The sequence below is a fragment of the Oncorhynchus mykiss genome, chromosome 5, assembly GCF_057628025.1.
Source record: "Oncorhynchus mykiss isolate SJ-2025 chromosome 5, ASM5762802v1, whole genome shotgun sequence".
Taxonomy (NCBI): Eukaryota; Metazoa; Chordata; class Actinopteri; order Salmoniformes; family Salmonidae; genus Oncorhynchus; species Oncorhynchus mykiss.
In genome coordinates, this window is record NC_143026.1 from 21744495 (window position 1) to 21757500 (window position 13006).

Below are 13006 nucleotides of genomic sequence, written 5' to 3' on the forward strand. Positions count from 1 at the left end.
GGGTTGTGTGTGTTGGAGCTTTACCTTGATGCCCTTGGTGTTTCATGAGATAAGGGTTGTGTGTGTGTTGGAGCTTTACCTTGATGCCCTTGGTGTTTCATGAGATAAGGGTTGTGTGTGTTGGAGCTTTACCTTGATGCCCTTGGTGTTTCATGAGATACGGGTTGTGTGTGTTGGAGCTTTACCTTGATGTCCTTGGTGTTTCATGAGATAAGGGTTGTGTGTGTTGGAGCTTTACCTTGATGCCCTTGGTGTTTCATGAGATAAGGGTTGTGTGTGTTGGAGCTTTACCTTGATGCCCTTGGTGTTTCATGAGATAAGGGTTGTGTGTGTTGGAGCTTTACCTTGATGCCCTTGGTGTTTCATGAGATAAGGGTTGTGTGTGTGTTGGAGCTTTACCTTGATGCCCTTGGTGTTTCATGAGATAAGGGTTGTGTGTGTGTTGGAGCTTTACCTTGATGCCCTTGGTGTTTCATGAGATAAGGGTTGTGTGTGTGTTGGAGCTTTACCTTGATGCCCTTGGTGTTTCATGAGATAAGGGTTGTGTGTGTTGGAGCTTTACCTTGATGCCCTTGGTGTTTCATGAGATAAGGGTTGTGTGTGTGTTGGAGCTTTACCTTGATGCCCTTGGTGTTTCATGAGATAAGGGTTGTGTGTGTTGGAGCTTTACCTTGATGCCCTTGGTGTTTCATGAGATAAGGGTTGTGTGTGTGTTGGAGCTTTACCTTGATGCCCTTGGTGTTTCATGAGATAAGGGTTGTGTGTGTGTTGGAGCTTTACCTTGATGCCCTTGGTGTTTCATGAGATAAGGGTTGTGTGTGTGTTGGAGCTTTACCTTGATACCCTTGGTGTTTCATGAGATAAGGGTTGTGTGTGTTGGAGCTTTACCTTGATGCCCTTGGTGTTTCATGAGATAAGGGTTGTGTGTGTGTTGGAGCTTTACCTTGATGCCCTTGGTGTTTCATGAGATAAGGGTTGTGTGTGTGTTGGAGCTTTACCTTGATACCCTTGGTGTTTCATGAGATAAGGGTTGTGTGTGTTGGAGCTTTACCTTGATGCCCTTGGTGTTTCATGAGATAAGGGTTGTGTGTGTGTTGGAGCTTTACCTTGATACCCTTGGTGTTTCATGAGATAAGGGTTGTGTGTGTGTTGGAGCTTTACCTTGATGCCCTTGGTGTTTCATGAGATAAGGGTTGTGTGTGTGTTGGAGCTTTACCTTGATGCCCTTGGTGTTTCATGAGATAAGGGTTGTGTGTGTGTTGGAGCTTTACCTTGATGCCCTTGGTGTTTCATGAGATAAGGGTTGTGTGTGTGTTGGAGCTTTACCTTGATGCCCTTGGTGTTTCATGAGATAAGGGTTGTGTGTGTGTTGGAGCTTTACCTTGATGCCCTTGGTGTTTCATGAGATAAGGGTTGTGTGTGTGTTGGAGCTTTACCTTGATACCCTTGGTGTTTCATGAGATAAGGGTTGTGTGTGTTGGAGCTTTACCTTGATGCCCTTGGTGTTTCATGAGATAAGGGTTGTGTGTGTTGGAGCTTTACCTTGATGCCCTTGGTGTTTCATGAGATAAGGGTTGTGTGTGTTGGAGCTTTACCTTGATACCCTTGGTGTTTCATGAGATAAGGGTTGTGTGTGTGTTGGAGCTTTACCTTGATGCCCTTGGTGTTTCATGAGATAAGGGTTGTGTGTGTGTTGGAGCTTTACCTTGATACCCTTGGTGCTTCATGAGATAAGGGTTGTGTGTGTTGGAGCTTTACCTTGATGCCCTTGGTGTTTCATGAGATAAGGGTTGTGTGTGTTGGAGCTTTACCTTGATACCCTTGGTGTCCTCCTCATCAAAGGAACCAATGTCAAAAGCATCTGCTGCATTTACCTCTCCTCTAGGAGGGATGAGAGGGGGAGAATACTGGAGGAGAGGAGAGGAGGAAGAGGGGGGGGGGGGGGGAGGGGATAAGTATTAGAGAAAAAAAAAAGGGTGAGTGAACAAAACAACGACTACATTCCTACAGCAGAGGAGTAACCATGGCAACAGATGGAGAGAAAGAGAACAGGGACGACTGTCCAGACTGGGAGGCTTTATAACGAACCTGGTCACCTGATTCAACACACACACGCCTTACCTTCTGGAGATACACTTGTTGCCAGTCAATGCCTTTGAAGAACAGATGCTCCTTCACCTCTGGGGCCCTGTGTGTGTGAGTGTGTGTGTGTGTGTGTGTGTGTGTGTGTGTGTGTGTGTGTGTGTGTGTGTGTGGAGAGAAAGGGAGCGAGAGAGAAAAAGCCAGGTCATTCTCACATTGGAACAGTTCCAGTTCCATGTCATAACAGCAGGAGGCAGTATTTCCCACAGAACCAAACTCCAAATTAAAACTGTCCTCTACAAACTAGGTTACAGACTATTATAATGTATAGGCCTTTCACAGTATTCACACTAGGCCTTATACTCGCCACAAGGTTGGACAGAGAACCAATGGAAATATTCAATCATGTTGCTCAGGACAGGTGCAAGGTAACTCTATTGGTGCATTGAAAGACAAATGGCTAGCCCAGAACAGTTAAATACGGTTTATGAGGTATGCAGTCCAAGGTTGAAGTTTCTTAAAACCTAACATTAACATCAATGATTGTAAAACGATGTTAGTAGTAGCAGGTGTTTGGGTGTGTGTGGTTGTGCGCGCGTGTGTACCCTCGTCCCAGGCAGCCCAGTCTTTTCACCACGTCTCTCTGAAGCAGGCCCTCCAATAGACCCTTCAGCTCCACAGAGAACGAGTCTGGCAACTCCACGTTCTATGGAGAGGAGAGAGAGAAAGGGGAGGAGATTAGTCTCATTTCCTGCTTTAACAAGATAAAATACTGACTTGATTTATCATGACAATAAAGCTTATTCCATATGTATTGAAAATTGAGAGAACTGTATGTCCACAGTTCTCCTCCATAACACTCTCATTCCAAGCCCTCTGACTTTGGTGGTGATCATTTATCTAATAAAACCATTAAATCAGAATTCCTAACAGGGATTATATAGATTACTCAGATTAAGTGGCTGGATTAAAACCTAATCTGATTTAATCTCGACTGACAATACTTTCCTTGTTTAGCCTCTCCTAACAGAGGGGTGGTTCTCTCTGCTCTGATATGCCATAGTCTTCTACAGTAGACATACTCTAGTCAAGACCAGGGGTGACCAACCCTCTTCAAGGAGAACTACCAGCCCTGCTCTAACACCTGATCCAGCTAATCGTGGTCCTGAGGAGTAGCTGCAACGAAACTCTGCGTGAGTGTAGCTTCTCAAGAGGGTTTGGCACGGCTGGCCTCCCCTCGTAGGCTATGCTAGGACACACTCTATGGCTTTCTTTCTCCCCAATTTCATGGTATCCAATTAGTAGTTAGTCTTGTCCCATCGCTGCAACTCCCGTACGGACTCGGGAGAGGCGAAGGTCGAGAGCCGTGCGCCCTCCGAAACAACCCAGCCAAGCTTCTTGGCACAATAATGCCCGCTTAACCCGGAAGCCAGCCGCACCAATGTGTTGGAGGAAACACGTGACCAGAGTGCATTGCGCCCAGCCTGCCACTGGAGTCGCTAGTGTGCGACGGGATCCCTGCTGGCCAAACCCTCCCCTAACCCGGGTGACGCTGGACTAATTGTGCGCCACCCCGGTCGCGACCGGCTGCGACAGAGCCTGGACTCGAACCAGGATCTCTAGTGGCACAGCTAGTACTGCGATGCTGTGCCTTAGACCACTGCACCACTCAAGATGCTCCCTCTATGGTGTAATCTGATGCTGTTTGTAGCAGGCAGAGACAGGGATGCAAAGTAAGGATACAAATTCACCCTCGTTCCTGCCAGAACCTCTTCTCAGTTCTCTCCTGCCTCTCTCTCATTCCCTGGGCATTATGAGGCAGACTATGAGTTTTCTGCAACATCTGTGAAGATGATATCTCCAGGATATGTAATGCTGTGGGGGGGTGTGTGTGCATTTGTTTCAGTGTATTGAAGGATAAATCCTTACTTTGCGTATACAGGGGCCTTCAGACAGTATTCACATTCCTAGACTTTTTACACATTCTGTTGTGTTACAATCTGATTTGAAAATTGATTATACAGATGTTTTGTCACTCCCTACCCACAATACCCCATAATGTCAGCGGATCATTTTTTTTTAAACAAATTAATCAAAAAATGAATCTTAAAACGATCTTAAGATGCACTAACTAAGTCGCTCTGGAGAAGAGTCTGCTAAATGACTACAATGTCAAAGTAATTCTGCAAAAAATGTGGCAAAAAAATGAATACCAAGTGTTGCGTTCGGGTCAAATCCAATACACCACATTACAGTACCACTCTCCATATTTTCAAGCATAGTGGTGGCTGCATCATGTTATGGGTATGTTTGTAATTAGTAAGGTCTGGGGAGTTTATCAGGATAAAATAAGAAATGGAATGTCGCTAAGCACAGACAAAATCCTAGAGGAAAACCTGGTTGTCTGCTTTCTACCAGACACTGAGTGATGAATTCACCTTTCAGCAGGACAATAACCTAAAACACAAGGCCAAATATACACTGGAGTTGCTTACCAAGAAGACTTGGAATGTTCCTGAGTGGCCAAGTTACAGTTTTTACTTAATTCTACTTGAAAATCTATTACAAGACCTGAAAATGGTGTGAATACTTATGTAAATGAAATATTTCATGGTCAATGAATATGCAAACATTTCTATAAAAAAGTATCTATTTAATCCATTTTGAATTCAGGCTGTAACAACATGTGGAATAAATCAAGGGGTATGAATACTTCTGTTCTGTGTCAACATGAACTAACCACATGCTGTGTGTTCTAGTGCACATAAGGACATCTCAATGAGTGTGTGTGTGCTTTGTGCGCACTGTAGTTTACACAAAGATCTATCATAGTGTGTGTGTGTGCAAATAAGGACATCTCAATGTGTGTGTGTGTGTGTGTGTGTGTGTGCACATAAGGACATCTCAATGAGTGTGTGTGTGCTTTGTGCACACTGTAGTGTACACAAAGATCTATCATAGTGTGTGTGTGTGCACATAAGGAGGCCTTACCATAGTGAGCGTCATCCGGTCAATCTCATGTTTGTCTTTGGTCTTGTGCTGTCTGAAGGGACTGTGCCTAGAGAGAAGATACAGAGAGGAAGGCTGTTAGTGTTACTGTGGTGGAAGGAGGGAAGGAGTGAGGGACATGGTGAAACAGTGTGGGAAACAGTGAAACAGTGTGGGACACGGTGAAACAGTGTGGGAAACGGTGAAACAGTGAAACAGTGTGGGAAAAGGTGAAACAGAAACAGTGTGGAACACGGTGAAACAGTGTGGGACACGGTACGGTGAAACAGTGTGGGAAACGGTGAAACAGTGTGGGAAACGGTGAAACAGTGTGGGACACGGTGAAACAGTGAGGGAAACGGTGAAACAGTGTGGGAAACGGTGAAACAGTGTGGGAAACGGTGAAACAGAAACAGTGTGGAACACGGTGAAACAGTGTGGGACACGGTACGGTGAAACAGTGTGGGAAACGGTGAAACAGTGTGGGAAACGGTGAAACAGAAACAGTGTGGGACACGGTGAAACAGAAACAGTGTGGGACACGGTGAAACAGTGTGGGACACGGTGAAACAGAAACAGTGTGGGACACGGTGAAACAGTGTGGGACACGGTGAAACAGTGTGGGACACGGTGAAACAGTGTGGGACACGGTGAAACAGTGTGGGACACGGTGAAACAAACAGTGTGGGACACGGTGAAACAGTGTGGGAAACGGTGAAACAGTGTGGGAAACGGTGAAACAGTGTGGGAAACGGTGAAACAGTGTGGGACACGGTGAAACAGTGTGGGACACGGTACGGTGAAACAGTGTGGGACACGGTGAAACAGAAACAGTGTAGGACACGGTGAAACAGTGTGGGAAACAGTGAAACAGTGTGGGACACGGTGAAACAGTGTGGGACACGGTGAAACAGTGTGGGACACGGTGAAACAGTGTGGGACACGGTGAAACAGTGTGGGACACGGTGAAACAGTGTGGGACACGGTGAAACAGTGTGGGACACGGTGAAACAGTGTGGGACACGGTGAAACAGTGTGGGACACGGTGAAACAGTGTGGGACACGGTGAAACAGTGTGGGACACGGTGAAACAGTGTGGGACACGGTGAAACAGTGTGGGACACGGTGAAACAGTGTGGGACACGGTGTAACAGGGACACGGTACGGTGAAACAGTGAGGGACACGGTGAAACAGTGTGGGACACGGTGAAACAGAAACAGTGTAGGACACGGTGAAACAGTGTGGGAAACGGTGAAACAGTGTGGGACACGGTGAAACAGTGTGGGAAACGGTGAAACAGTGTGGGAAACGGTGAAAGAGAAACAGTGTGGGACACGGTGAAACAGTGAGGGACACGGTGAAACAGTGAGGGACACGGTGAAACAGTGAGGGACACGGTGAAACAGTGTGGGACACGGTGAAACAGTGTGGGACACGGTGAAACAGTGTGGGACACGGTGAAACAGTGAGGGACACGGTGAAACAGTGAGGGACACGGTGAAACAGTGTGGGACACGGTGAAACAGTGAGGGACACGGTGAAACAGTGAGGGACACGGTGAAACAGTGTGAGACACGGTGAAACAGTGTGGGAAACGGTGAAACAGTGAGGGACACGGTGAAACAGTGTGGGACACGGTGAAACAGTGTGAGACACGGTGAAACAGTGTGGGAAACGGTGAAACGGTGAAACAGTGTGGGACACGGTGAAACAGTGAGGGACACGGTGAAACAGTGAGGGACACGGTGAAACAGTGAGGGACACGGTGAAACAGTGTGGGACACGGTGAAACAGTGTGGGACACGGTACGGTGAAACAGTGTGGGACACGGTGAAACAGAAACAGTGTAGGACACGGTGAAACAGTGTGGGAAACAGTGAAACAGTGTGGGACACGGTGAAACAGTGTGGGACACGGTGAAACAGTGTGGGACACGGTGAAACAGTGTGGGACACGGTGAAACAGTGTGGGACACGGTGAAACAGTGTGGGACACGGTGAAACAGTGTGGGACACGGTGAAACAGTGAGGGACACGGTACGGTGAAACAGTGTGGGACACGGTACGGTGAAACAGTGTGGGACACAGTGAAACAGTGTGGGACACGGTGAAACAGTGAGGGACACGGTGAAACAGTGAGGGACACGGTACGGTGAAACAGTGAGGGACACGGTACGGTGAAACAGTGTGGGACACGGTGAAACAGTGTGGGACACGGTGAAACAGTGTGGGACACGGTACGGTGAAACAGTGAGGGACACGGTACGGTGAAACAGTGAGGGACACGGTGAAACAGTGTGGGACACGGTGAAACAGAAACAGTGTAGGACACGGTGAAACAGTGTGGGAAACGGTGAAACAGTGTGGGACACAGTGAAACAGTGTGGGACACGGTGAAACAGTGAGGGACACGGTGAAACAGTGTGGGACACGGTGAAACAGTGAGGGACACGGTGAAACAGTGTGGGACACGGTGAAACAGTGAGGGAAACGGTGAAACAGTGTGGGACACGGTGAAACAGTGAGGGACACGGTGAAACAGTGTGGGACACGGTGAAACAGTGAGGGAAACGGTGAAACAGTGTGGGACACGGTGAAACAGTGTGGGAAACGGTGAAACAGTGTGGGAAACGGTGAAAGAGAAACAGTGTGGGACACGGTGAAACAGTGAGGGACACGGTGAAACAGTGAGGGACACGGTGAAACAGTGAGGGACACGGTGAAACAGTGTGGGACACGGTGAAACAGTGTGGGACACGGTGAAACAGTGTGGGACACGGTGAAACAGTGAGGGACACGGTGAAACAGTGAGGGACACGGTGAAACAGTGTGGGACACGGTGAAACAGTGAGGGACACGGTGAAACAGTGAGGGACACGGTGAAACAGTGTGAGACACGGTGAAACAGTGTGGGAAACGGTGAAACAGTGAGGGACACGGTGAAACAGTGTGGGACACGGTGAAACAGTGTGAGACACGGTGAAACAGTGTGGGAAACGGTGAAACAGTGTGGGAAACGGTGAAACAGTGTGGGACACAGTGAAACAGTGTGGGACACGGTGAAACAGTGTGGGACACAGTGAAACAGTGTGGGACACGGTGAAACAGTGTGGGACACGGTGAAACAGTGTGGGACACGGTGAAACAGTGTGGGACACGGTGAAACAGTGTGGGACACGGTGAAACAGTGAGGGACACGGTACGGTGAAACAGTGTGGGACACGGTACGGTGAAACAGTGTGGGACACAGTGAAACAGTGTGGGACACGGTGAAACAGTGAGGGACACGGTGAAACAGTGAGGGACACGGTACGGTGAAACAGTGAGGGACACGGTACGGTGAAACAGTGTGGGACACGGTGAAACAGTGTGGGACACGGTGAAACAGTGTGGGACACGGTACGGTGAAACAGTGAGGGACACGGTACGGTGAAACAGTGAGGGACACGGTGAAACAGTGTGGGACACGGTGAAACAGAAACAGTGTAGGACACGGTGAAACAGTGTGGGAAACGGTGAAACAGTGTGGGACACAGTGAAACAGTGTGGGACACGGTGAAACAGTGAGGGACACGGTGAAACAGTGTGGGACACGGTGAAACAGTGAGGGACACGGTGAAACAGTGTGGGACACGGTGAAACAGTGAGGGAAACGGTGAAACAGTGTGGGACACGGTGAAACAGTGAGGGACACGGTGAAACAGTGTGGGACACGGTGAAACAGTGAGGGAAACGGTGAAACAGTGTGGGACACGGTGAAACAGTGTGGGAAACGGTGAAACAGTGTGGGAAACGGTGAAAGAGAAACAGTGTGGGACACGGTGAAACAGTGAGGGACACGGTGAAACAGTGAGGGACACGGTGAAACAGTGAGGGACACGGTGAAACAGTGTGGGACACGGTGAAACAGTGTGGGACACGGTGAAACAGTGTGGGACACGGTGAAACAGTGAGGGACACGGTGAAACAGTGAGGGACACGGTGAAACAGTGTGGGACACGGTGAAACAGTGAGGGACACGGTGAAACAGTGAGGGACACGGTGAAACAGTGTGAGACACGGTGAAACAGTGTGGGAAACGGTGAAACAGTGAGGGACACGGTGAAACAGTGTGGGACACGGTGAAACAGTGTGAGACACGGTGAAACAGTGTGGGAAACGGTGAAACAGTGTGGGAAACGGTGAAACAGTGTGGGACACGGTGAAACAGTGAGGGACACGGTGAAACAGTGAGGGACACGGTGAAACAGTGAGGGACACGGTGAAACAGTGTGGGACACGGTGAAACAGTGTGGGACACGGTACGGTGAAACAGTGTGGGACACGGTGAAACAGAAACAGTGTAGGACACGGTGAAACAGTGTGGGAAACAGTGAAACGGTGTGGGACACGGTGAAACAGTGTGGGACACGGTGAAACAGTGTGGGACACGGTGAAACAGTGTGGGACACGGTGAAACAGTGTGGGACACGGTGAAACAGTGTGGGACACGGTGAAACAGTGTGGGACACGGTGAAACAGTGTGGGACACGGTGAAACAGTGTGGGACACGGTGAAACAGTGTGGGACACGGTGAAACAGTGTGGGACACGGTGAAACAGTGTGGGACACGGTGAAACAGTGTGGGACACGGTGAAACAGTGAGGGACACGGTGAAACAGTGAGGGACACGGTGAAACAGTGAGGGACACGGTGAAACAGTGTGGGACACGGTGAAACAGTGTGGGACACGGTGAAACAGTGAGGGACACGGTGAAACAGTGTGGGACACGGTGAAACAGTGAGGGACACGGTGAAACAGTGTGGGACACGGTGAAACAGTGTGGGACACGGTGAAACAGTGTGGGACACGGTGAAACAGTGTGGGACACGGTGAAACAGTGTGGGACACGGTGAAACAGTGTGGGACACAGTGAAACAGTGTGGGACACGGTGAAACAGTGTGGGACACAGTGAAACAGTGAGGGACACGGTGAAACAGTGAGGGACACGGTGAAACAGTGTGGGACACAGTGAAACAGTGTGGGACACAGTGAAACAGTGTGGGACACAGTGAAACAGTGAGGGACACGGTGAAACAGTGAGGGACACGGTGAAACAGTGAGGGACACGGTGAAACAGTGTGGGACACGGTGAAACAGTGAGGGACACGGTGAAACAGTGAGGGAAACGGTGAAACAGTGTGGGACACGGTGAAACAGTGAGGGACACGGTGAAACAGTGTGGGACACGGTGAAACAGTGAGGGAAACGGTGAAACAGTGTGGGAAACGGTGAAACAGTGAGGGAAACGGTGAAACAGTGTGGGACACGGTGAAACAGTGTGGGAAACGGTGAAACAGTGTGGGACACGGTGAAACAGTGTGGGAAACGGTGAAACAGTGTGGGAAACGGTGAAAGAGAAACAGTGTGGGACACGGTGAAACAGTGAGGGACACGGTGAAACAGTGAGGGACACGGTGAAACAGTGTGGGACACGGTGAAACAGTGTGGGACACGGTGAAACAGTGTGGGACACGGTGAAACAGTGTGGGACACGGTGAAACAGTGTGGGACACGGTGAAACAGTGAGGGACACGGTGAAACAGTGAGGGACACGGTGAAACAGTGTGGGACACGGTGAAACAGTGAGGGACACGGTGAAACAGTGAGGGACACGGTGAAACAGTGTGAGACACGGTGAAACAGTGTGGGAAACGGTGAAACAGTGTGGGAAACGGTGAAACAGTGTGGGAAACGGTGAAACAGTGAGGGACACGGTGAAACAGTGAGGGAAACGGTGAAACAGTGTGGGACACGGTGAAACAGTGAGGAACACGGTGAAACAGTGAGGGACACGGTGAAACAGTGAGGGACACGGTGAAACAGTGAGGGACACGGTGAAACAGTGAGGGACACGGTGAAACAGTGAGGGACACGGTGAAACAGTGAGGGACACGGTGAAACAGTGTGGGACACGGTGAAACAGTGTGAGACACGGTGAAACAGTGTGGGAAACGGTGAAACAGTGTGGGAAACGGTGAAACAGTGTGGGACACGGTGAAACAGTGAGGGACACGGTGAAACAGTGAGGGACACGGTGAAACAGTGAGGGACACGGTGAAACAGTGTGGGACACGGTGAAACAGTGTGGGACACGGTACGGTGAAACAGTGTGGGACACGGTGAAACAGAAACAGTGTAGGACACGGTGAAACAGTGTGGGAAACGGTGAAACAGTGTGGGACACGGTGAAACAGTGTGGGACACGGTGAAACAGTGTGGGACACGGTGAAACAGTGTGGGACACGGTGAAACAGTGTGGGACACGGTGAAACAGTGTGGGACACGGTGAAACAGTGTGGGACACGGTGAAACAGTGAGGGACACGGTGAAACAGTGAGGGACACGGTGAAACAGTGAGGGACACGGTACGGTGAAACAGTGTGGGACACAGTGAAACAGTGTGGGACACGGTGAAACAGTGAGGGACACGGTGAAACAGTGAGGGACACGGTACGGTGAAACAGTGTGGGACACGGTGAAACAGTGTGGGACACGGTGAAACAGTGTGGGACACGGTGAAACAGTGTGGGACACGGTACGGTGAAACAGTGAGGGACACGGTGAAACAGTGTGGGACACGGTGAAACAGTGAGGGACACGGTGAAACAGTGTGGGACACGGTGAAACAGTGTGGGACACGGTACGGTGAAACAGTGTGGGACACGGTGAAACAGAAACAGTGTGGGACACGGTGAAACAGAAACAGTGTAGGACACGGTGAAACAGTGTGGGAAACGGTGAAACAGTGTGGGACACAGTGAAACAGTGTGGGACACGGTGAAACAGTGAGGGACACGGTGAAACAGTGAGGGACACGGTGAAACAGTGTGGGAAACGGTGAAACAGTGTGGGACACAGTGAAACAGTGTGGGACACAGTGAAACAGTGTGGGACACGGTGAAACAGTGAGGGACACGGTGAAACAGTGTGGGACACGGTGAAACAGTGTGGGACACGGTGAAACAGTGTGGGACACGGTGAAACAGTGTGGGACACGGTGAAACAGTGTGGGACACGGTGAAACAGTGTGGGACACGGTGAAACAGTGTGGGACACGGTGAAACAGTGTGGGACACGGTGAAACAGTGTGGGACACGGTGAAACAGTGTGGGACACGGTGAAACAGTGTGGGACACGGTGAAACAGTGTGGGACACAGTGAAACAGTGTGGGACACGGTGAAACAGTGTGGGACACGGTGAAACAGTGAGGGACACGGTGAAACAGTGAGGGACACGGTGAAACAGTGTGGGACACGGTGAAACAGTGAGGGACACGGTGAAACAGTGTGGGACACGGTGAAACAGTGAGGGACACGGTGAAACAGTGTGGGACACGGTGAAACAGTGTGGGACACGGTGAAACAGTGAGGGACACGGTGAAACAGTGTGGGACACGGTGAAACAGTGTGGGACACGGTGAAACAGTGAGGGACACGGTGAAACAGTGTGGGACACGGTGAAACAGTGAGGGACACGGTGAAACAGTGTGGGACACGGTGAAACAGTGTGGGACACGGTGAAACAGTGTGGGACACGGTGAAACAGTGTGGGACACAGTGAAACAGTGTGGGACACGGTGAAACAGTGTGGGACACAGTGAAACAGTGAGGGACACGGTGAAACAGTGAGGGACACGGTGAAACAGTGTGGGACACAGTGAAACAGTGTGGGACACAGTGAAACAGTGTGGGACACAGTGAAACAGTGTGGGACACAGTGAAACAGTGAGGGACACGGTGAAACAGTGAGGGACACGGTGAAACAGTGTGGGACACGGTGAAACAGTGTGGGAAACGGTGAAACAGTGTGGGACACGGTGAAACAGTGTGGGACACGGTTAAACAGTGAGGGACACGGTGAAACAGTGAGGGACACGGTGAAACAGTGTGGG

The 13006-nt window shown here is 50.0% G+C and overlaps 1 protein-coding gene across 1 annotated transcript in view; it reads right to left on the bottom strand.

Moving 5' to 3' along the window:
* grk3 (G protein-coupled receptor kinase 3) overlaps nt 1–13006 on the bottom strand; it is a 108817-nt gene that overhangs the window by 34268 nt on the left and 61543 nt on the right. Inside the window, exons 14-17 of the mRNA XM_090234166.1 lie at nt 5074–5140; nt 2688–2788; nt 2122–2188; nt 1812–1907 (exon numbers count right to left, since the gene is read on the bottom strand). Coding sequence (XP_090090292.1) covers nt 1812–1907; nt 2122–2188; nt 2688–2788; nt 5074–5140 — 331 coding nt within the window. The remainder of the gene's footprint in view (nt 1–1811; nt 1908–2121; nt 2189–2687; nt 2789–5073; nt 5141–13006) is intronic.